This window comes from Asparagus officinalis, chromosome 1 (assembly GCF_001876935.1).
Source record: "Asparagus officinalis chromosome 1, Aspof.V1, whole genome shotgun sequence".
Classification (NCBI taxonomy): Eukaryota; Viridiplantae; Streptophyta; class Magnoliopsida; order Asparagales; family Asparagaceae; genus Asparagus; species Asparagus officinalis.
Window position 1 is genome coordinate 124,865,474 of NC_033794.1, and position 24,408 is coordinate 124,889,881.

The window sequence follows — 24,408 nt, forward strand, 5'->3', positions numbered from 1 at the left end:
GCCGTCCGGTCTGATGAGAGAGAGAGAGATAGACAGAGAGATCAAGGTCCTTCGAATCTTACGGGGGAAACAGATAGTTGGATTTGTCATTTTTATTAGAAACCCTAAGTTTTGCGATCATTGTTTTTGAACCCGCACATTTTCCAAAGTCAATCCAAACACCCAAAATAGTCACAATGAACTATTTTTTTTAAACTCACGTATCGGTAACTATATTTGTGTTTCGTTCTTTTTCAAAAGTGGAAAAGTTGTCAGATGCTATTTTAGTGATACATGCTTTTTGGTATTGTATTTTATTTACTTTATCTGACAATATTATCCTGGTAATACAGAACTTGCTTGCAGCAAGGGGCTGTTTGGATAGGTTTTTTTGAGTGGTAAAAGAGGAGAAAGCTGCTAAAAATGTCAGCTTTTTGGCAGCTTTCCCCCAAAATCATCTTTTTAAGGGGTGATTTTGGGGGAAAGCTGTCAAAAAGCTGACATTTTTGACAGCTTTCCCCATTTTTACCATCCAAAAAAAGGAACCAAACAGGCCACGAATACTTAGGGAGCTGTTTGGTTGAGTGGTTTTATAGAAAACTTTATAGAAAATGGCTGATAGTGACAGTTTTGTAAATAAAAATTTTCTGGAGATTTTCTATAAACTGTGTTTGGTTCAAATAAAATTTACAAAAAAGTTTTCTATAAAGTACAGAAAAGTATCACATATTATAGAAATCAATTTCCGCTTAATATAAGCGGAAATCACTCAGAAATCTGACGTATATATTAAAAAATAATTAAGTACATCACTACATTTCCCATGTGATTTCTCATGGGCATTGTTAGTAAGCTATTCTCTATAAAGTGACATCCAACCAAACAAAAGAAAATTAAAACAATATATTTTCTATAAAGTTAGAAACTTTTTCATACTTTGAACCAAACAAAGAAATAGCAAAAAACAAGAAATATGGTACTCTTTTGAGTTCTATAAACTTTTCCTACAAATTTTGTAGAAATACAAGAAAATTAAATTTTGAGTACATTTATTTTTCCTCTTTTTTATAGAAATTGAACCAAACACGCCCTTAGGGGGTGTTTGGCAATTTGAAAGTGAATTTAAAATATATAAGTTACTTTTTTTACAAATGACTTTTACATCCATGTCACCACGCAAGTGAAATACAATGTTTGTTTGAAAATTAAATTATTATCGAAAGTGCAATGTGAAGATGACGTGACAAAATAAGATTAATTAGAAAGTATAATTAAAATTATTTAATTAAATTAGTTACCTTTTGTCACTTTTATGCGACTTCACCACTTTTTTAGGGGAAGTCAAAATTGCATTAAATCATATGTGGTAATTTTCTTGCATCTCACTTTCATAACCACTTACATGAAAAACAAACATATTAATTGTTAAATGAAAGTAACTTCCTCACTTTCATCTTTCACTTGCATGCAAACAAACACCAATCTGACTCGGAAGCGTCACGTGATCAACACGTAACCTTTCGTGGCCCTCTTTGAATACATATGTGGTTGTGATGTAATGATTTGACAAGGATAAGTGTTACTTATGATTCTGAAATTCGTAAGATTTGTGTGAAATTTGTGTGTTCTCAAGATTCTTTAGTTTAAGTTGGGCATAAATAAGACGTTTCACAAGAAGCTTATGTGATAAGTCATTTTATCACATAAGCTGATAATCTAGGCATTTAAAAATAATCGTGGGTAGTTTTGATTTAAAATGATCTTAAAAAGTGGAGCGATTTAAAACTATAAAATTTCATATTTTCAGGCGCTTAATCAGAAAAAAAAAACCAGTCTTCACTATTACCATTAATCTCGCATACAAATTAGGAAACTAACCCCTCCCTCTCCTTCTCCTTCAACATATCCACAGACCCATCTCATCATCCACCCAGGATCGATCGGTAAGTTTCTCTCAAATATCTCGATTAATTTGTTTCTTGTTTTGGCGAATTTAATCAAGTTTTTTTGGATGATTTTTTGATGGAGAAAAATAGATGGAAGCAATGAGAGGCCAAGGTGGCATTCAAATGCTGCTCACCGCCGAGCAGGAGGCTCAGCAGATCGTGTCCACCGCGAGAAACAGTAATCCAAATTATGTTAACGCAGATTTCAGTTATATTTTCATCAGAGAAATCTCTCTAAAATGTGAAGTTTTCAAACTTTTAAATCTATCATTCTCGTTTGTGTTTTTAGAGAAAATGTCGAGGTTGAAGAAAGCAAAGGAAGAGGCAGAGAGGGAGGTCATCGCGTATCGGGCTTCATTGGAGAGTGAATATCAGAAGAACATTTCCCATGTAAATCTTTTTTTTTATTTTGGGGTAGTTGTTTTGTGAGATCTGTTGTGATGAATATGTGGTTTATTTGTGATATTGTAGAGCACTGGGAGCTCAGGGAGCAATGCGAAGAGGCTCGACGAGGAGACTGAGGTGAAGATCAATAACTTGAAGAATGCGACTGAGAGCATTCGTTCCGATGTCGTAGGCATGCTCATGAAGCACATTACCACCGTGAGAAATTGATGAAGGTGAGGAGGAGTTCATCCTTCCTTTTCTTCTTCGGCTTGGCTCTTGATTTCATCGATATCAGTTTCAATCGTAGGACTTTACTGAAAATCAAAAGCAAGTAATTAATGCAGATTATTCGAGGTTGGTTGTATCACATACTGAACATTGCATGAAGTGAGCCCCTAAAACTGATTAAACAGAACCCCTACATATTGACATTGCATTTTTATGAAATTTTCCAGGTGTTCATCTCTTAAGAGGATTCGACGAATGGCCTCTATTTGAAACTACATATTTGAAACTACATATTGGACGAATGTATATTATTAGGAGTAGTCTTTCTTTTTAACTCGAATGCTTGAGCCTTACATTCAGAATCCATGGTTAGATAACAGTTTTATGTGCAGGGAGAGAAGATATTATAGGATGCATCATACTTTTATTCATTATATTTGATGAACTAACATACAAAAAATTATTTGCCTTCTTTTATATCCTTCAACAGATTCACACGATGAGAATTTTCGGGGGAAGGTATAACGGGGCTCGATTTTCTGGAGCGTGCTATCCTAATTGCTTGTTATTCATCTCATCGGAGTGATCTGTAATAAAGAAGAAAAGAAACATGGATGTTTACCGTGTTAATTTTTTTTTGTTGAGTTCATAAGAACATTGTTTTTCGATTACTCCCGAGTACTTTCAGGTAATGCTTCAATGGTTACCTTATTTTCTTTTTTAGCTTTTTTTTTCAGCTTAGCATGTTTATCTGGATATTCTTCAATAAACTGATTCCTGATGAAATTTTCGCAACAATAATGTGTGAAGCGATAAATGGTCGTAGGCAACATTTTACATGTCGGTATTGTTCTTAAGAGATGATGGGCCTTAGGTGGAATTAAATTTTGGTCAGCAGAGATGTGAAATGTAATTACAAAAGTGAAAATTCCTAAGAAAAATATTTGAAATCTGATCAAAATTTGTGTGGAGGCCTCCTCCTTTCAGGCCCTCCCCTCATCCTCCTGATTAGTTGTTTCCAGGAGCCACCTGTTTTAAGTCAATTGTCTGTCTGTTTTCGTTACTCTGAAGCAATTTAAACAAGGACTTAAAATCTCCTGCAGGCAAAAGTTCTTGAAGTTTGAATGCTTTCATGTAAATGTACACTTTTCATACGCTTGAAGAAAGTTGGGTTTAAATTCCTGCGCCAAACCGATAATTTCATCGTACAAAGTCTTATGTCCTGCAACAGAAGAACAAAGGTACCCGGGGGATGCAACTCATCCTATGGTGCAGGGTCACAGTCAATAATGATATTGACATGAATGCAAAGTGACAATGTTGATGTGTTAATGTAACCAGTTGCCTTTAGATGTGAAGAAACAGAACCTACTGATGAAACAGCAGTTAGTTACTACGCGATAATGAGAACAACGGTATCGATAATTGCAAATATTTTGTTCTTCTCCTTCCATCCCTATAATTTCATAGGACATCTAAGTGATACCCTCAGTTGTTAATACTGTCAGTTTCTCTTCAAGAAGAGAGCTACAGGGAACCGATAAAGAAGTTGGTATTACAGAAAAGAATAGAACACAAGCATTACAAATCAAAATCATCCCTTATTCAATTAAATTTAGTGCCGGGGACAATTCATTATCAAACAAACAATCTTTACATTATTTCGCCAAAACAAAGTTCAGGCATATGCTCTAGACGGCTTTTGCCAGTCACATCCCTGCTTTAAAGTTCTTCATCAAGCTTACTGGAAATAGCACATAAATACATCCTATACATCATAACACAACAAAAATTCCAAATAATTAAACATTACAGTTTAAGAATTTATCGCGAGAATCGGCTTCAAATAGGGAGAGCAGCTTCCATGGACTGAAGTCTGAGGGTAACCGCCCTTTTGTGGGCTTCTAACCCTTCAACTTCGGCCATTTTCGCCACATAAGGACCGAGATTCTTTAATCCTTCTTCTGTTAGAGATTGCACAGTGATGTATTTGAGAAAGGAATCTAATGACACTCCACTATACATCCTTGCATACCCATAAGTAGGGAGGACATGATTAGTCCCACTTGCATAGTCACCCACGCTTTCCGGCGTCCATTGCCCTAAAAACACGGAGCCTGCAATTGTTTTCATGGAAGTGAACTTCTGTTAGTCGATAAATTGTTTAGATTTTTTTAATTATTAATCATATCTTTCTTGAAAAATTAGATGTCATGTCGGTTGTAAAAAAGTAATGTTTCCGTTTGTAGCATTAATGTTGCACCAAAGCGATTGTTACAGCGGGGGGCTTCACAGACACAGAATATGTTTATACAAGAGTGGAGAATAACAACACTGAATAAACATAGTGAATGCAAAGAGAACAACACATAAGGATTTAACGTGGTTCGGTCAGTATGACCTACGTCTATGGGCGAGAACGGCTGAGAACTTCACTAATCACAAAAGAGAAGATTACAAAGGAAAATCACTCTAATATCTCACCAAACTCACACAAAGAAAAGAACACACAAAGAAAACTCTTTTTTTCCTTCTCTCTTCAAATCTCTTTCTTTTTCTCTTTATTCTGGATCTCTATTCGATACTAACCCTTCACCACTCTCCTCTATTTATAGTCTTCTAAAGGGTTGGTGGAATAGTGTTTTGGGTTGGTGGCATGGTGATTTGGGTTAGTGTTTGGTGGGTTTTGATTCAAAGTCAAAATAACAAATGTCCACCTTAACTTTGAATATGAAGATCTTCTCTTTACTCTTACTGTCTCGCCAGAAGCCCTTTACGGGCTTAACATCCGTTTTATTGAACTCCAAGCAATTCGAGACAATGCTCGAACTTGCGCGAATGTACGGGCTCCATCATCATATCTGCTGAATTATCTGCAGTACCAAATTTTCAATTTTGATGACTTTAATTTCTCTAATAAAATGGTACTTGACATCTATATATTTGGTTCTTTCATGAGACATCTGATGCTTCGTCAAATGTATAGCACTCTGGCTGTCACAAAATATCATAGTAATACATTGATATAAGCCGAGATCTTCAACCAAAACTCTTAATCAAATGGCTTCTTTCACTATTTCTGTCACCATCATATTCTCTACATCTATGGTAGACAAAACAACTAACGACTGTAGAGTCGCCTTACAACTAATGGCACTTACTGAAAAAATGAATATATAACCTGTCAGGGATCATCTCTTATCCAAATTGCCCGCATAATCTGAATCAGAATACTTATTCTGCAATCTGAGTTTGTGTTCCTGCCAAAATATAAACCAATATTAACCGATCCTCTCAAATATCTAAGTACTCATTTCACAGCCTACCAATGGATCTTTTCAGGCTTATCCATATACCGACTCACAACACTGACTGTATGTGAAATATCTGGACGGGTGCAAACCATAGCATACATAATGCTTCCAACTGCAATCACATAAGGAACACAAGACATGTACTGCTCCTCCTCTTCAGTCTAAGATGACAAATCTGCTGAAAGATAAAAATGAGCAGCAAGCGGAGTCTTCACAAGCTTGGCATCAAGCATGTCAAATCTTTCCAACACCTTTTTGATGTATTTCTCCTGAGATAGGAATAAACTTCATTCTCTCCTATTCCTGTGGATCTCAATCCCCAAAATCATCTTTACTGCTCCCAAGTTCTTTATCTCAAACTCATGCTTGAGTTGAGATTTTAACTCGTTGATTTCTGACATATCTTTAGCTGCAATCAACATGTCATCAACATACAAAAGTAAATACACAAAAGAACCATCATTGGGCTTTTTATGATAAACACAACTATCATATTTACTCCTAAAGTAATCATGCTCAAACATGAAAGTATCAAATCTCAAATATCATTGTCTCGGAGATTATTTCAACCCATAAAGAGATTTCTTTAACCTACACACATGATCTTCTTTTCCTTCAACAGTGAACCCCTCTGACTGATGCATAAAAATCTGCTCCTCAAGCTCGCCATGTAGAAAAGTCGTCTTCACATCAAGTTGTTCAAGCTCCAAATTAAAATGAGCAACATAGCAAGCAACACGCGGATTGAGGTGTGTTTTTTACAACTGGAAAGAATACTTCATTAAAGTCTACACCTTCTGTCTGATTGTAATCTTAGCTACCAAGCATACCTTGTACCTTACAGAATATGTATCCGAAGCTTCTTTCTTCTTGAACACCCATTTACAGTCAACGATTTTCTGTCACATTGGTGACTTCACTAACTCCTATGTCTGATTCTTGTGAAAAGACTTCATCTCTTCAGTCATCGTAACAGTCCAATTTGCACCTTCATTGCCACTAATAGCCTCCTTATAAGTAGAAGACTTTGGAATCTCAATCGATTCTGTAATACTCAAAGCGTAAGCAAGCATGTCTACATAGCGTTGAGGTCGAATCTGCCTTTTTGTTCTCCCGATGACAATATTATATTGTTGCTCTTGTGGTGTGTCAGCATCTAAGGTTGAACCTTCTGTAGTATCAACTGGTTCAACATGAGCGCCCTCAAGCACTCTCTTTGAAGCTGAGCTCTCTACCTCCACTTGCTTGCTAGACTCATTTTTAGTACGTGGGGTATTAATAACAAAATCCTTTCTCGGGTGAAGTATGGATTTCTCATCAAAAGTAACATCCCCACTAATAATAAACTTAGGTGATTTGAAATCAGAACACTACAATCTATATCCCTTCACCCCAGTAACATATCCTAGAAAGATAGATTTCTTTGCTCTGGGTTCAAACCTACCATCATTAACATGAAAATAAGCAGAACAACCAAATACTCTTAAATAAAAGTAATTAGCAGGGGCATCAGACCATACCTCTTTTGGAGTCTTAAAATCAATTGTTGTAGAAGAAGATCCGTTTATCAAATAGCAAGCTGTATTGACTGCATCGGCCCAAAAATCTTTTGACAAACTGACATTAGAGAGCATGCACTGAGCTCTCTCTTAAAGTGTTATGTTCATCCTTTCTACAACTCCATTTTGTTGTGGTGTATGTCGAACTGTACGATGACGCACAATACCTTCATTCTTGCAGAATTGGTCAAACTCTGCGAAACAAAACTTCATCTCATTGTCGGTTCTGAGGCGCTTCACTTTCTTTCATGTTTGCTTCTCAATCATTACCTTCCATTGCTTGAAGGTTACAAACACATCACTCTTATGCTTCAAAGGATACACTCAAACTTTTCTGGAATAATCGTCAATCAACGTTAGCAGAAATCGAGCTCCACCTTTCGATGGAACCCCAAATATCTGAATGGATATAATCTAAAGTACCATTGGTTCTGTGAACATTGGTACTAAAGGAGACTCTATGGTGTTTGTCAATATACAATGCCCACAAAAGTCTAGCTTACTGGTTTTCTGAACACAAAGCAGATCTTTTTTGCTCAATACATCTTGTCCTCTCTCACTCATATGTCCTAACCACATATGCCACAAACGTGTAGTTTTAGAATCTGAATCTTCTGAGGATGACACTGCTGCAGCACTTGTCACTGTACTGCCTTTAAGGATATAAAGGATATTTACTTTTTTTCCTTTCATTACAATAAGAAAGCATTTACTAACTCTTAAAACTCTACCTTTAGCCGAAAACTTAAAACCATTTGAGTCAATAATGCCTAAAGAAATGAGATTCTTCTTTAACTCTAGTATATGTCGGACATTGCTAAATGTTCTAACAATATCATCATGGGTTTTAATCTTAATTGATCTGATACCAATAGTCTTACGAGGCATGTTATTTTCTAATAAGACATTCTCACCATCGATAGACTGATATGTGACAAACTAATCCATATACGAACACATATAGTAGGCACAAACCGAATCAAGAACCCACTCATCTTGTGAATGAGTATTAACACTAACTGAAAGAACTTCATATGAACTAGAAGACTCTTCAGTTACAGTGACAACTGAAGGGTTTACCTCCCCAGACTTCGATCGTGAATTATCTTTTGCTTTGAGCGCTGGACAATTAGGTTTTATATGCTCATACTTGTGATAGTAATTACATTCAATATTTTTTTTTTGGTTTGGACTTTGATCTAGACATATTTCTAGATTTGCCTCTACCACCAACACTCTTTTCAGGATGACCACGAACGAATAAGCCTTCAACTTGATCCTCTCCTCCTACTACAGACACTTTCTGTCTTACCTCTTTTGAATGTAAGGCTGATTTAACATCTTTCAAAGAAAGTGTATCTCTACCATAAAACATGTCATTGATAAAATTTTCATAGGAATGAGGTAATGAACATAACAAGATAAGGGTTTGATCTTCCTCGTCGATTTTAACATCAATATTCTTTAAATCCATAAGAATAGTATTAAGTTCATCTAAGTGGTCTTTAATCTGCATACATTCCTTCATGCGAATGGTGAAGAGGCGTTGCTTCAAGTAGAGCTTGTTCGTTAGAGATTTCGTCATATACAAGCTCTCTAACTTGAACCACAAGCCGGAGGCGGTATCATCATTGACAACCTCCCGTAGGACCTCATCGGCCAAACAGAGCTGTATGATACTATGCGCCTTCATCTCCAGCTCTTCTTTCTCATAATCGGGCATAGATTCCGTCAACTTATCTTTTCCAGACAAAATTTTAAACAGTCCTTGTTGTACTAAGAGAACCCTCATTTTTACTCTCCACAAACTGAAGTTATTTCTCCCATCAAATATCTTCACTTTGTATTTTGCAGAAGATCTTGAAGCCCACTAGAACAGTAACTGTAATTGTGAACAGAAATCGTACTTATGATCAGTAACCTTACGTATGAATAGTATCATACTCGTGAATAGTATCTAGTGCCTTTAAAGAGTAAGTGATAATCTGACTTATTTTCTGATGTGGAGGACCCACTTTTAGTGACAGCCACAGAGCATACGATAAGCAGATACACGTACTCTAAGTCATGCTCTGATACCAATTTGTTGCAACGGGGGCTTCACAGACATGGAAGATGTCAATACAAAAGTGAAGAATAACAACACTGAATAAACACAGTGAAAATAAAGAGAACAGCACACAAGGATTTAACGTAGTTCGGTCAATATGACCTACGTTCACGGGCGAGAATAGCAGAGAACTTCACTAATCACAAAAGAGAAGATTACAAAGGAAGATCACTCTAATGTCTCACCAAACTCACACAAAGAAGAGAACACACAAAGAAAACTCTTTTTTTTCTTTTCTCTTCAAATCTCTCTTTCTTTTTCTCTCTGTTCTAGATCTCTGTTCGATGCTCTAACCATTCACCACTCTCCGCTATTTATAGCCTTCAAAAGGGTTGGTGGAATAGTGTTTTGGGTTGGTGACACAGTAATTTGGGTTGGTGGAATAGTGGTGTTTGGTGGGTTTTGATTCAAAGTAAAAATAACAGCGATATCAAGCCATGGCACATAGCGCACCTCTCAAGTCAGTAATATATGGACCAGAACCACTTAATACTTTCAGTCTTAATCTTGCTCATAATAACAACTTAAGTGTAGAATAAATGTGCAACGGAGATTGAGGTAGGAAAGTCACTTCAATATTCATGATTTATGCAATAATCGCCGTATACGGGTCTAATCCAACTATGCTGCTTCACTACCAAATATCTCCTCGAGTATTAGGTAATTGTTCACATCACAAGTAATATTTATATAGGCAAGAAATATCATGAAATTTAATTTTTTTTAACTCTGATGTAGCAACAATAATGATGCCGATTGCTAGATTTGGATCCATAGACAACCATACAGGAGACTTTGCTTGAAAATTAGCCTGATGTTCTCTCTATGTAGTCATCCACTAGCCGGATGTTGTAACTATTCAGTATCATTTTTTTAAGAGCTCCTATTGGGACTTAAAATGAAATCCAACTGTGGATGATGATAACAATGTAACATGAGAGTGAAGTGGTACCTGCATTCTCAATGAGACCCTCCCACTTCTCTGGCTCTTTGACATTAATAATTAAATGCTCAGGAGCATACAAGTTTGAGAATGAGACAGCCTGAAAAGAACAAATAGATATAGTTCAACTTATCCCAAACAGTAAGCATCTTAGAGTATTGAGCGGGCAATGTATATTTCATTAGCCAACCTCAACCATATCTCGAGCAAATACAGTGAAGCTGTGGCCAAGTGCTTTTGAAGCATACTCTCCTCTTGGAAGGCTATCACATTGTTTGCTAATTTCACTCTCAATGGCAACGATGTCAACACCATCTCCAACAATCACAAGAACAACCTGACTATCTGGACCATGTTCTGCCTGCGTATAGCAAAACAGCCATTTAGCGCTTGCACCATAAACTTACGGGGAAAATGATCAGAGTTGTAGGATCAAGCTAGAAGAGTAAAATGAGCCCGATTCAGATTGATTGCATTTAAAATATGAACCCCAACTTGATAAGGAAATTGAACCCAAAGTCAGGTTCTTTAATAAGCACGAAGGCACTGGGACTTCATTAGCTCAAAATGTAGGCATTGCAAATTGATTCATTAATAGATCTCAAAAGGACAACGTTAGAAGTCTAGCTATGCCGTGAATCATCAAAACCAGAAAGAAGAATGAAAGGCATATTCATCTCTTCCTTCTTGGGAGACGGCAAAAAAAACTAATGGGGATGAAAAGTTGATACCTGAGAGAGTAAATCTGCAGCTATGTGGGTAGGGTTTGCATGCTTATCTGCAATGACTAAAACCTCTGATGGGCCTGCAGGCATGTCTATGGAAACCATGGCTTCACTGTTCTGCAGGAAGAGTAGCGAACAACATGTTGAGAGAGAGAGAGAGAGAGAGAGAGAGAGAGAGAGAGGTGTTTTGAACTAAACATACCTGAAGAATCATTTTTGCAGCTGTAACATACTGATTACCAGGCCCAAAAATCTTCTCAACCTGCAAAATATCATGAAAGCAATTTTTTTTTATTTTGATAAATCATCCAACAATAACTGTAATAACACCATAGAAGTTGTATGGAAAAAATAATAATTAAAGGCCAAATTAAACCAAATACCCGATATCAAGAAATTATAACTAGGAATCTAGTTCTCATGCACTTTCAGCTCCTACAAGATTACACAGATACTATGTAATATATCCTCTTTTCATAAACCAATATTTTTCAGTATATTGGGGTTCTTCTTCTTCTTCTTCTTTTGATTGATAATTTAACAAGGATATGCATGGAATTGATCAAAAAATAGTCAGGGTGCAGAAAGTTAACGCAAAATTAGCGTTAATGCACAACGTTTCCTCTTCCTATCCCCCTGAGACTGAAGAAAACCTATCAGAAGGTGGAAACCAAAGGGGCCATCCCTTGATGTATTAATGAAGAGACAATCTCTCCCAAAACATTTTTTATCTTTAATTACATCATTCAATGATTATTATCAATCACCAAGTAGAAGCCATAGAATGCAAGTTGCTAAATCAGGATACAAAACTTCTGCATAAAAGGAAATAACTTTTCAAAGTAAGGCAACAAGAATCTACATGTCTCTGGCTCATTGTAACGAGTTCATGATGAATAGCTATGGTATTGGTGTCACTACCTTCGGGCAAGATGCAGTCCCCCAAGCCATGGCTGCAATCGCCTGCTAACAAAGCAAATTAGGGCTGTCTAATAAAGCGAAGAAAACTGAGCTTATGAAAAGAATTTGCACCTGAGCTCCTCCAGCTTTTAATATGTGAGTCACACCAGCTTTCTTGGCACAATAAAGTACCTCCTGCAGGAAATGTTTAGTAATGTTTTATATAATAATAATAGTACTAAGATCTCTCAAAAGATTCTACCTTGCAGATACTTCCATCACTACTTGGAGGAGTTGCAAGGACAATAGTCTTGCATCCAGCTATCTGAGCAGGCTGATTAAAGGAAAAAAAATAGAAGGTCAGCTTTCTTAAATTTACTTGAGGAAATAAAAAGAAGATGTTTGAGACAGGTGCATACCACTGATAGCATCAAAGCAGTTGATGGTAAGACAGCAGTTCCCCCAGGGACATATAAGCCCACAGCAGCAATTCCCCTTGATATTCTTTTGCACCTGACACCCTATAAAAATATATTATATGTAATAATAATAAAAGCTATCAAACAATTCAAACCAAATTAAACATGAAAGTAAATGTTTACCTTCATGTTCTCAATATTCTTCTCGGGAGTCCTTTGAGAAAGATGAAATGCATATATATTGTTATATGCCACATCAAATGCTTCCTTCACAGCTGGATCTAGCTGCAGTTTAGCTAGTGTTAGTCATTATTCATTCAGCTGACAGAAAACTTTTATACAAAATCGGTAATGAATGCTAGCTAAGGACACTAATATCTGGTCATAAACCCATTAGAAAAACTGATTAAGTGCATTAGCTCAAAGTTTGGAAAGGATATCTGATTATTCTTCCTAGCGTTTTCTTATTTGATGTTCTTGTGGTATCTTATCAGGCTTTCTGTGTCATAATTCTTCTTTTCTTCCTTCCAACCATTTACAATTTAAACAAATTCTTTATGTGGTTACACTCTACAATATATACATCATAACTCATAACCTACAGATCAATGTCATAGCTCATAATCTGCAGATATATACATCATCATCACATACCTTGTAAAAGGTATCGCCTTTGATTTTAGGTGTTTTTGCGTATATACCCCTCAAAGCTTTCATATTTACAAACTTACCCCCAAATCTTGGTATTTCCAAAGTTACCCGTCAATTCTCTCATATTGAGTTTCTCTACCCCCGCCCCCTCTTGAGGATTTTAGTTTTTAAACAGAAAATATTGTGATATATTGGAAATTATTGAAAATTTTGACATTGTTCTATTTAGAAACCAATATTATTACATTCGAGGTGTAGAAAACCCAAATATGACAGAATAAGGGGGTAATTTTGCAAATACAAATATTTGAAGGGTAAATTTGCAAATATGGAATATTTGAGGGGTTTATACGCAAGAAACACTTGATATTAAACAATATCAGAAAAATCAATCACATAAGTTATAATAGGTACTTTTGTTATCAAATTTTATGTCTTGAGTTTTTCCCTTTCCGTTTTAATATTTCTATGCTGCATGCACATACAAATCTAAATTAAATTACATTTCCTCTGAAAATTCAAAATTATAGTAAACCATGAGCGATAACCCCTTTCCAGTATAGTAAAGGGTAAGCAATGACCCCTTTCCATGAAGAGAGTGGAAAGAGAAACAACGTAAAACAAGAAAGTAGGATCAAGAATTGGAAAGTTCAGGAAACTCTCAGAAACTTTTTCCCCTCTTGCGTCCTAAATCCTAAGTGGAAACAAGGCTGGATGAAAAAAAGGAGGAACGATCCCAAAAGACAATGAACTTCCTAGCTCGCTTACACTTCGAAATCAAATCCAAGGGTCAGATAATATTTCCACAGCCTTGGAAGGATGTAATTTGATATATTGTGTCCGTTTACTGTTCTTTCAGATGTTGTCCCATTCAAATTGCCTTTGGTGGACTCTCCTCACAACTGCATAGGATAGGTGGTTTTCTTTGAGCTTCTTGTTGACTGAAAATGTTGCTAATACACTGATTCACAGCTAGAACCTTTCAAAATCAACCGATCAGGTTTTTTATCATCATGCATGTATCCAGCTGAAAATAATTTCCAGAAAGCTCTCCAATCACAAAATAGTGTTACCGCTCTGAACACACATTAAGTAATAAACTGTTTGTCAGTTCTGAGATATTAATCAATAGCCTTAACCAGTCCATGCCGACACTAGATTTGTGGATCAATAACTTAAATCAAATATAAATAACCTGATGTTGGTAAATTATGATATGCATTTCAGTGTGTCTTCCATTTTTTTTCCTTTGGCCACCTACGATTCTGCCTCTTGAATCATTTATGTATAATGAACAGAAACATTTAGTTGATCACTAAAAAGAGCCAGCCAACTCATTGTTTCCCAAGTGAAAATAACATGTGCATCACTTTTAAAACAGCATACCATACTGGCTTCTTCTAGAGATTATTACAGAGAAATATATATGAGATGGGACAAAAATACAATATGAGCTTAGTAACTCATTGATAGGTGTTGGGAGCGCGAGGCGCTCTTACAGCAGCGGAAGCTAGTATATCCTCAAGAGAATTAACCCTAGCTCGAGTTTAAGCCAAACTCAAACTAACTAATACAAGCAATAACGAATACATAGATAAACAGTAAGTAAATGAGGCGGGACAACATATATACGTGGTTCGGCAAACTTGCCTACGTCCACGGGAGCCACACAAATAATTTCTTATCTAACCACAAGAAATTACAAAGCTTATAAAAGTGAGAATCTCAAACTAGAGCTCTCACAACACCAACTATCTTCACTGTAGTAAATGCTACAGGAACTGAGCAATTTTCTTGACCGAAAATTGATTCTCAAATTATTCTGAGAAGTACCGCTGGAGTTAAGGCGCCGCCACAACAGAAGAAGTTTTCTTCTGTTGAAAAGTTCCGCTCAGCTTTGATCCAAAGAATCGAGTGAACAGGGTTTCCCTTTTATAGGGAAACCCTAGCTCAAGCTCCAGCTGGCTCCAGCTGTATCCCATCGACAGGCGAAATCCCAAGAACCAGCAGACGACATTTCTTCTGGCGAGATCCACTCGCACTTGATCAGGCGAAATCAAGGCCTTCGCTACAGGCGAGCACCACTCCCGCAGGCGAGTTCTCCACAGGCGGGTTCTTATTTGGGAGCTCTCCGATAGGATAACTTGGATTTTTAATCGGTTATCGTTTTTGGCAAGTTATCGGGGAGTTATCGGCGTTATCGGTACTTATCGGCCGATAAGTAAGGTTTTTTTATCGGGATTATCGGCCGATAAGTAAGGCTATGCAATCGAATAGTTTCATCGTGCAGTCAAGATGCAAGTTTTGCTTTCTATAATTGGTTAGTGATTCTAAACATGATGATTTACATTTTGGTATGTTTATATTTCATTAAGTATGGTTAGATTATATTTTTTAGTTATCATATTATATATATACATCATCCAGTATATCACTCCGATAAATACTACTTATCCCCGATATATCCCCGATTTCCGCTATCCGATAAGGATTTTGGCCGTCCGATAAATCCCCGATAACCGCTATTTAAAACCTTGTTCACAGGTGCGATTTCCTTCAATTCTCCACCTCGTCCATCATTTGATAAACCTCAAATTTTGGACGAACACCAGAAGAACACCGCGAACACCAAACATGACCAAACTCGGTCAAACCAGCTGCGCCACTATACCGCGGCTGCCTACGTACCCTCCACAGGGATCAAGCTAATTGTAGTTCTGCTATTGCCCTCTTGGGCAGATTAACACGGGCTGATATGAAGCAAGTCCAAGCAATGCTGAAACTTGTTACTTGTCACCACCTTGGTTAACATGTCTGCCGGATTCTCATTCGTGTGCACCTTCATGAGAGAAATATCACCTTCCTCTATGACATCCCGCACAAAATGATACCGGACGTCGATATGCTTGGTACGAGCATGATGAACTTGATTCTTAGCCAAATGAATTGCACTCTGACTATCGCACTACAAGTTCACACTATCCTGCTCAATCCCCAGATTATCTAACAGACCCCACAACCACAATGCTTTCTTCACTCTCTCTGTCATGGCCATGTACTCAGCCTCTGTAGTAGAAAGTGCCACTGTAGCCTGTAACATCGATCGCCAACTAACTGGAGCACCATGTATACTGAATACATTACCAGTAGTAGATCGCCGTCTGTCTAGATCGCCCACATAATCTGAGTCCACAAACCCATCAATCTGACATGTATCTCCACCAAAACACAGACCCGTATCTGCGGTACCTTTCAAGTACCTCAGGACCCACTTCACAGCTTCCCAATGCGCCTTTCCCGGATTCGCCATGAATCTGCTGACCATACTAACCGCTTGTGAAATATCTGGGCGTGTACACACCATAGCGTACATCAAACTGCCAACTGCACTAGCATAAGGAACACGTTCCATGTGTGTCTTATCTTCCGCTGTAGTGGGAGATTGTTTACCTGAGAGCCTGAAGTGTGGAGCCAATAGAGTAACCGACTTAGCACTTTGCATTCCGAACCTCGCGATCACCGGCTCTATGTAGCCCTTCTGACTTAAGAACAATCGCCGATTCTCCCGCTCTCTCCTTATCTCCATACCCAGTATTTTCTTTGCAGCGCCCATGTCCTTCATCTCGAACTCTTTACCAAATTAAGATTTTAACCTATCTATCTCCACCTTACTCTTAGAAGCAATAAGCATGTCATCCACATACAAAAAAAGATAGATATAGTCACCTTCACGAAGCTTCCGAATATAGACACAACAGTCATACTCGTTTCTAGAGAACTCATGCTTTAGCATGAAGGAGTCAAATCGCTTGTACCACTATCGCGGAGATTGCTTCAATCCGTACAATGACTTCCTCAAGCGACATACATGATTCTTCTTGTCCTCAACCTTGTAACCCTCAGGTTGATGCACATAGATCTCTTCATCCAAGTCTCCGTGTAAGAAGGTCGTTTTAACATCGAGTTGTTCCAGCTCAAGATCACCATGAGCAACAATACTCAATAGCACCCGAATAAAAGTGTGTTTCACCACCGGAGAAAAGATCTCATTGTAATCCACATCATCTCTTTGTGCAAATCCCTTAGCCACTAACCTCGCCTTGTACATCGTACCACCGAGCTCTGAATGATCTTCCTTTCTTTTATACAACCACTTACAGCCTATAGCTTTCTTTCCTGTGGGCAATGGGATCACCTCCCATGTTTGGTTCTTCCGGAGAGATTCCATCTCCTCCTCCATCGTAGCCAACCAACTCTCGCTTCCGGAGAGATTCCATCTCCTCCTCCATCGTAGCCAACCAACTCTCGCTATCTCTATCCCGAATAGCTTTCTTAAAGGAGACCGGCTCATCTTCCTCCACCGAGAGTGCGTACTCAACCAAATTAACATGCCCATAGTGCTTCAGGGGTTGATCAGCCCCCAGCTTCTGTACCTGCTTGTATACTCGTCTTGGCCTAGTAGAAGCCAATGCTATCCTCGCGCTGCTGTTATTGTAGTGCTTGTTATTCTCCTATGATGCCTCTCCTGTTCAAGCTCCTGGCTGGTCTTTAGATTCTATCTCAATAACCTGTGACTCGGGAGTCCCAACAGTCTCAACACCACCATCTTTGGGCACCCTAGCAATCATGGACTTCTCATCAAAGGTAACGTCTCTGCTGATCACGAACTTCGAATCTTCTGTACATCAAAGGCGCCTTTTACGCCCTTTGCATACCCCAAGAAAATTACCTTCTTAGCCCTCACATCAAGCTTTCCCTCGTTGACGTGATAGTAGGCGGTACATTCAAAAATCCGGAGCCTCTCATAATCTGCATGCTCCCCTGACCACCCCCGATAGAGTGTATCACCGTCCAATATCGAATGTGGAGATCGATTCATAATATAACAAGCTGTAGCAATCGACTCTGCCCACCATTCTTTGCCCAAACCAGCATAAGATCGCATACTCATTGCTTTCTCCCGTAATGTTCGGTTCAGTCTCTCCGCGACCCTATTTTGTTGTGGTGTAGATCTAACTGTCCAGTGTCTGACAATCCCCTCCTAATCGCAGAACTCCTTGAAGGCACCATCTGTATACTCTGTACCGTTGTTAGATCTCAATGTCTTCAATTTCTTTCATGTCCTGTTCTCAACCATCACCTTCCACTTCTTGAATATCTCAAATACCTCATTCTTATGCTTCAGAAAATAAATCCAAGTATATCTCGAATGATCATCTATGAATGAGATAAAATATCTGGAACCGCCCTTGGAAGTTGTCGAAGCCGGACCCCAAACATCCGTGTGCACATAGTCTAGTATACCTCTGATTTTGTGATTGCTTTTCAAGAACTGGACCCTGTGCGCCTTTTCATACACACAGTCCTCGTAAAAATCCATGCAAGGCTTCTTCAGATTCTTAAGCAAACCCTCTTTACTATGCAGATCCTGACCCTTCTCTGACATGTGCTCAAGCCGCCTATGTCATAACTGTGTGTGCTCATATGCGTCTCCACCACTTCCTTCAGCTCCAACTGCTGCATCTCCTGTCACCGTCGTACCCGAGAGAGTATATAGGTTACCGTGACGAACACCCTTCATCACTGTTAGGGAACCTCGAACAACCTTCTTCACTCCGTTCTCTGTTACGATCTTGCAACCCCCGGAGTCCAAAGCACCAACTGAGATTAGATTCTTTACGATCTTGCAACCCCCGGAGTCCAAAGCACCAACTGAGATTAGATTCTTCCGCAAGTCGGGAACGTGCCTTACATCCGTCAAGGTTCGAATCCAAAGCACCAACTGAGATTAGATTCTTCCGCAAGTCGGGAACGTGCCTTACATCCGTCAAGGTTCGAATCACTCCATCATGCATCTTGATCTTGATATCGCCTAGCCCCACCGTTTTACAAGCATGGTTATTCCCTATCAGTACGGTTCCACCATCAATGCTCCTGTAGATAGCAAACAACTTCCTATTTGGACACATATGGTAAGAGCAACCAGAATCAAGTATCCACTTCCCGGAGGTTTCCTCGCCACCCGTGACGACATAGCATTCTTTATCGCTTCCTTCCTCTGAAGCGTAGCTCGCCTCTTCCTTGTCTTCTCGTCTTTCAGTCTTGTTGTTATTCTTCTTCCTACCTATTCTCTTGTTAGGACAATTGACTTTGAAATGTCCTAGCTCATCGCATTTGAAACACGGTCTTTCCGTAAGAGGTCTTGATTTTGATCTAGACTTTCCTCCCTTGCCTTTTCCTCGCTCATTGCCTCTTCCTCTGGTAAAAAACCCCTGCGCTTGTTCTTTGTTACCACTAGTGGCCATATCACTAGATGCAATTTTCCGAAGATCATCCGCTAGAAGCGCCGTTCTAGTCTCATCCATCGACAAACTATCACCCACAAGCATTAGTGTTTGAACCAGATTCTCATAAGATTTTGGCAGAGATAGAAGTAGTAGAAGAACCTGATCCTCATCTTCCACTGTCACTTTAATGTCTTTCAAATCCGATAAGATCCTATCGAACTTGTTGATATACTCCCGGATTGACAAGCCTTCCTCCATCTTGCAAGTGTACAGTTTAGATTTAAATAGATCCGGTTCGTTAGACTCTTCGTCATGAAGGTGCTCTCTAACTTTAACCACACGCCCGCAGCCGTTTTCTCTCCATCCACCAAGAAAGCTACATCCCTTTCAAGGCAAAGGATAATCGACGCTCGTGCTTCCAGATCCAGCTCCTCCCAATCCTCATCAGACATATCCTTGTGCTTCTTCTCTTTTCCCGCCAAAGTCTTGTGTAATTTCTGCGAAATCAGCGAATTTTTCATCTGCATCCTCCAATAAGAGAAATCATTCTTCCCATTGAATTTCTCGATCTCATACTTTCCCACTTTAACTGTTTTACTTGTGGACGTCATTCTCCGCTTGTATTAATAAATCTAATTCTCTCAGAAATTTCAACAATAAACAAGCACCACCTCAAATCAAAAATTTTACCACCTCCAATCTGAACAAGGGTTCTGATACCAATTGTTGAGAGCGCGAGGCGCTCTTACCGCAGCGGAAGCTAGTATATCCTCAAGAGAATTAACCCTAGCTCGAGTTTAAGCCAAACTCAAGCTAACCAATACAAGCAATAACGAATACACAGATAAACAGTAAGTAAATAAGGCGGGACAACAGATATACGTGGTTCGGCAAACTTGCCTACGTCCACGGGAGCCACACAAATAATTTCTTATTTAACCACAAGAAATTACAAAGCTTATAAAAGTGAGAATCTCAAACTAGAGCTCTCACAACACCAACTATCTTCACTGTAGTAAATGCTACAGGAACTGAGCAATTTTCTTGACCGAAAATTGATTCTCAAATTATTCTGAGAAGTATGGAGTTAAGGCGACGCCACAACAGAAGAAGTTTTCTTCTGTTGAAAAGTTCCGCTCAGCTTTGCTCCAAAGAATCGAGTGAACAGGGTTTCCCTTTTATAGGGAAACCCTAGCTCAAGCTCGAGCTGGCTCCAGCTATATCCCATCGACAGGCGAAATCCCAAGAACCCGCATGCAACATTTCTTATGGCGAGATCCACTCGCACTTGATCAGGCGAAATCAAGGCCTCCGCTACAGGTGAGCACCACTCCCGCAGGCGAGTTCTCCACATGCAGGTTCTTCGACCGCGTCAGGCGAGCTCCACAGGTGCGCCCACGCCTGAACTCCTCGTCGCCTGAGCTCCGCCTCCACCAGCAATCGACGCCGTTGCCGTCCACCGTCGTCGTCGAGGTCGCCGACGAGGTCCTCTGTTCTTCACAGGTGCGATTTCCTTCAATAGGTGTTTTGAAAAGCTAATAGACTATTTCCTATCTAAATTTATAACAAATAAGATCAATTAAACTGTTACAGAAATTAAGTTTACATGAGTGATACCAAAGTAACATATATAAAGTTATAAACTTAATGGTAGCAGAGCAAAAGCTTGCAAGAACAAAAATGAAAACTAAATGAAAAGTAATTACTTTCCCTCCGATCTATCAGTACCTCTATATATACTATGAAAGAACTAAAATATAAATTTGGTTCGATCAACCTACCTCTGGATCCGGAAGATCACAGACAAGCTCTACCACTTTGTTCAATGTAACTTTGTCAAACCTCGAGGTGTATCTGCAAGATCAAAATTTATAATTAATAAGTCAACACGAGCTTCCACGTCAGTTAAAAGATAAAATTGAAGAAGCACCAACTCTACAACAGCAGCATCTCCTCTACTTTGCACATCATCCACAATGGGTTGCACCTAAATTTATTCAACATCAAGTAACATTACTTGGTCTCGATTCTTTTAGTTTCAACCAATAAACAATTGGACAAGCTACTCACAACACTAAAAATTGAGGTGAAATCAATTCGAGGCCGAGCCTTGAGGCTATTGACCTCAGCATAAGTAAGCTCTGACAACTTGTAAGATTTCATTGCGCACCTAACAGTTTGAGCCCTGAAACCTGCAAAAAGAAGTAAAAAAGAATAAAAAACAATCTTATTTTTTTATTTAATAACATAATTAAAATAAATCACTTGGATAACTCTAACACCTGCAATCAAGCAGCATAGCTTATAACTTCCAGCTCTAGGGCCACAAGATATTCGGAAATTTTGAAGTTTATTGTTGCAAATAACTTGATTAATCCCAGACAAAGACAGAATTGCAGTGTCCATCCACTGCCTTGTATCTTGATTTCCTGAAATGATACCATGTACAACAGCATAATCAAGAATTACTGAAAATAATTTATGAGAAATTCAGACAATGTTCCATATTTCATACAGTTGATTCATTGGCCAGGATTTCTTGGGAATTGGATCTTTGCAGAAGCAAAAGGGACTGGGCAACTCGAGAGTGCCAGGATAGATGGCTTTTGGTGAGCAGGGAGTATTTCCAGAAGGTGGATGAAAATATTATGTGTGAGCAGGTAGGGCCAGAGTGAGGTTTTAGGGATTGGCAAGTGAGAAAGGCAACAGTTTGCAGGTCAAGGTGAAACCTACTTTGAACCTGCCAACCGAGACATTTGGAAAACAGTAGTGAAAGATATGTATTATCTTCTTATTGATTGTTGGCAAAAATGAGTTTACTAAAAAAACCACCTAGAATGGTATACATTTCAACACCATATTCACATTTATAGTTCTTATAACAACAACATCAACAAAGCTTTTATCCCAAATATTTTGGGATCGGCCACTTGAATCTTTTTCCTCCACTTAGTTATACTAAGGGTCATTTCCTCGACAAAGTTAAGCACTATAACACTCTCTTATCGTCCCATCAAATTCACTTAGGCCTAGATCTATGCCTCCTTACTCTATTAGCTATAGCCCTACCATTTCTTCTGACTAGCGCACGCACTGGCCTTTGTGCATAACTGCAAACCATCTCAATCAATTCTCATACGGATCACCTCTTGAGTTAACTTCTCGGGAATGTACTCATATTTGAGCTCTTATAAAATATAGCTCTCTTTTTTGCCACACTAAGTTTTCAACCATGTTTATTAATTGCCCAATATTTGCAGGCTTACAGTGGTCTCATGGAACTTTCACTCTTCATGGGCATTCAAATCACATAGATCTCCAGTTCAGCTTTCCTACTTTGAATCTATGAACAACGTTCTCCTCAATTTAACCAATCCGATTGAGGGTTTGTTCTAAGTTTCTAACTAGCAAAAAAGTGACCAATCTAGGATATCCGCTCACAATCAATTGCTACGATACAGATGTTCCTTTTTCGCAACTGTGCTGAAATAACATTACATGTTGCATTTTTCATTGATAACTTATCCAAATGCAAGAGCTTCCCCCCACCTTTCTGCTTCGACATTATTGATTCTCTATCCACATCAACTAATACTACATAGCCGTCAAACACATACCATGCCCAATAAGTCCATACATCAGAAATGTAAAGAAATAAAAATATATATACTGGCTGCTCTATTACATGCTGCTTCTTGATGAAAGTCAGTGGCGACTCAGAAACGATCGACTCCGCTCTCTCGCCCAGGTTTCTCCAACATACACATCCTTGATTTGGTTACGCAAATTAATATACAAACTGGATACCCTTTTTAAAACCCCCCAAACATAAAAGCATACAAGGTTTGAGATACGACGATTTTCGTCCCTGCGCTATCTTTGATTATCCTCTCCAAAGTTTGTCTATGTTCACTATCCTCACATATATGATGATCTGAATATCTCTCTATACCAAACTTTGTTCTCCTACATTGGTAACAAAGCTAATTGTATAAAAGGAAATAGTAATTACAACATTTATAAAAATTACCCAACAACCTCATCACTCAAATTTAATGAAATCAAAAAAGGCAAATTATACCCCGACCGGAACCAGTAGGAAACGAACAGAGTTTTAAATGCCCTCTAATTTTCTTAATCTTTACAACAAGAAAAGGCAAATCATTGCTTAATCCCCAAAAAAATAAGCAGGGCTTTTGCCAAAAAAAAAATAGCATTCTATGATTTTCGGCGGGTAAAAAGAGAGAAAATTTAATAAAATTTAAATTACCTCTAGAATCGCCGAGGGGGGAGGGGGAGAGAGTACAGAGAGAGGCTCGAGGAGTATTGAGATCAGCGGAGGAGGGAGAAACGGGTCGGACCCTATTCGGACGCTACAAAATCCAACTGCAGGATTCGAACCCACCTAGATGTTTTTAGCCCGTGAATGGATTTGGGCTCCACGTAAGCAAAGTCTTGTATTTGTAACCGTCCGGTTTTAGGGTGTTAAAATTATCCATTTTTATTGTATATATATAGAGCAAAGTCTTGCATTCACCTGGTCCTCTCAAGTTTAGGGTGGGAGGGGGGAACCCGGGGTTTTTCTGGTCTCTCTGGCTCAGCCCGTTATATGCTCACCAGTTTGCGTCCTAATGGTCCCCACGCTGCTCGCCACTCCTGTCGGTGGGGATGAGCCATTGGTATTAAAGGTAGCTCCTTGCAAGAAAAAAGTGGGGACCAAAGGGAATCGAACCAGGGTCGTTGGCGGACTCCAAAGGAGTTATGTTGAAGCTGAGGTGACCAGGTTTCCCTTGTCAACAAAAAAAAATATAGAGCAAAAACTTGTGTCAACTTAAGTGGATAGCAAAAAGTTGTCCATCAAACTTTTTCGCTACTTATATTACCTAGGGATCCTTGCATAATATGAAAAAAAAATTATATTAATAAATGAGTGGCTAGGAAGTTTGATGGATATCAACTT

The 24,408-nt window shown here is 38.7% G+C and overlaps 2 protein-coding genes across 2 annotated transcripts; one reads left to right on the forward strand and one right to left on the reverse strand.

The window, feature by feature from the left end:
- LOC109830274 (V-type proton ATPase subunit G-like) lies at positions 1,703-3,326 on the forward strand. The gene is made up of 5 exons (XM_020397527.1): positions 1,703-1,922; positions 2,016-2,103; positions 2,215-2,315; positions 2,397-2,545; positions 3,031-3,326. Exons 2-4 carry the CDS (start codon positions 2,016-2,018, stop codon positions 2,538-2,540), a joined length of 333 nt encoding a protein of 110 aa, XP_020253116.1. The 5' UTR covers positions 1,703-1,922; the 3' UTR covers positions 2,541-2,545; positions 3,031-3,326.
- LOC109830203 (histidinol dehydrogenase, chloroplastic-like) lies at positions 4,122-23,835 on the reverse strand. Its single transcript, XM_020397426.1, has 15 exons — positions 23,719-23,835; positions 21,731-21,877; positions 21,519-21,640; positions 21,383-21,435; positions 21,230-21,302; positions 12,694-12,795; positions 12,511-12,612; positions 12,354-12,425; positions 12,224-12,286; positions 12,113-12,154; positions 11,394-11,453; positions 11,198-11,308; positions 10,657-10,827; positions 10,476-10,566; positions 4,122-4,657 (listed from the first exon to the last, which is right to left on the reverse strand). The coding sequence occupies exons 2-15, from the start codon at positions 21,852-21,854 to the stop codon at positions 4,383-4,385; spliced, it is 1,461 nt and encodes a 486-aa protein (XP_020253015.1). The 5' UTR covers positions 21,855-21,877; positions 23,719-23,835; the 3' UTR covers positions 4,122-4,382.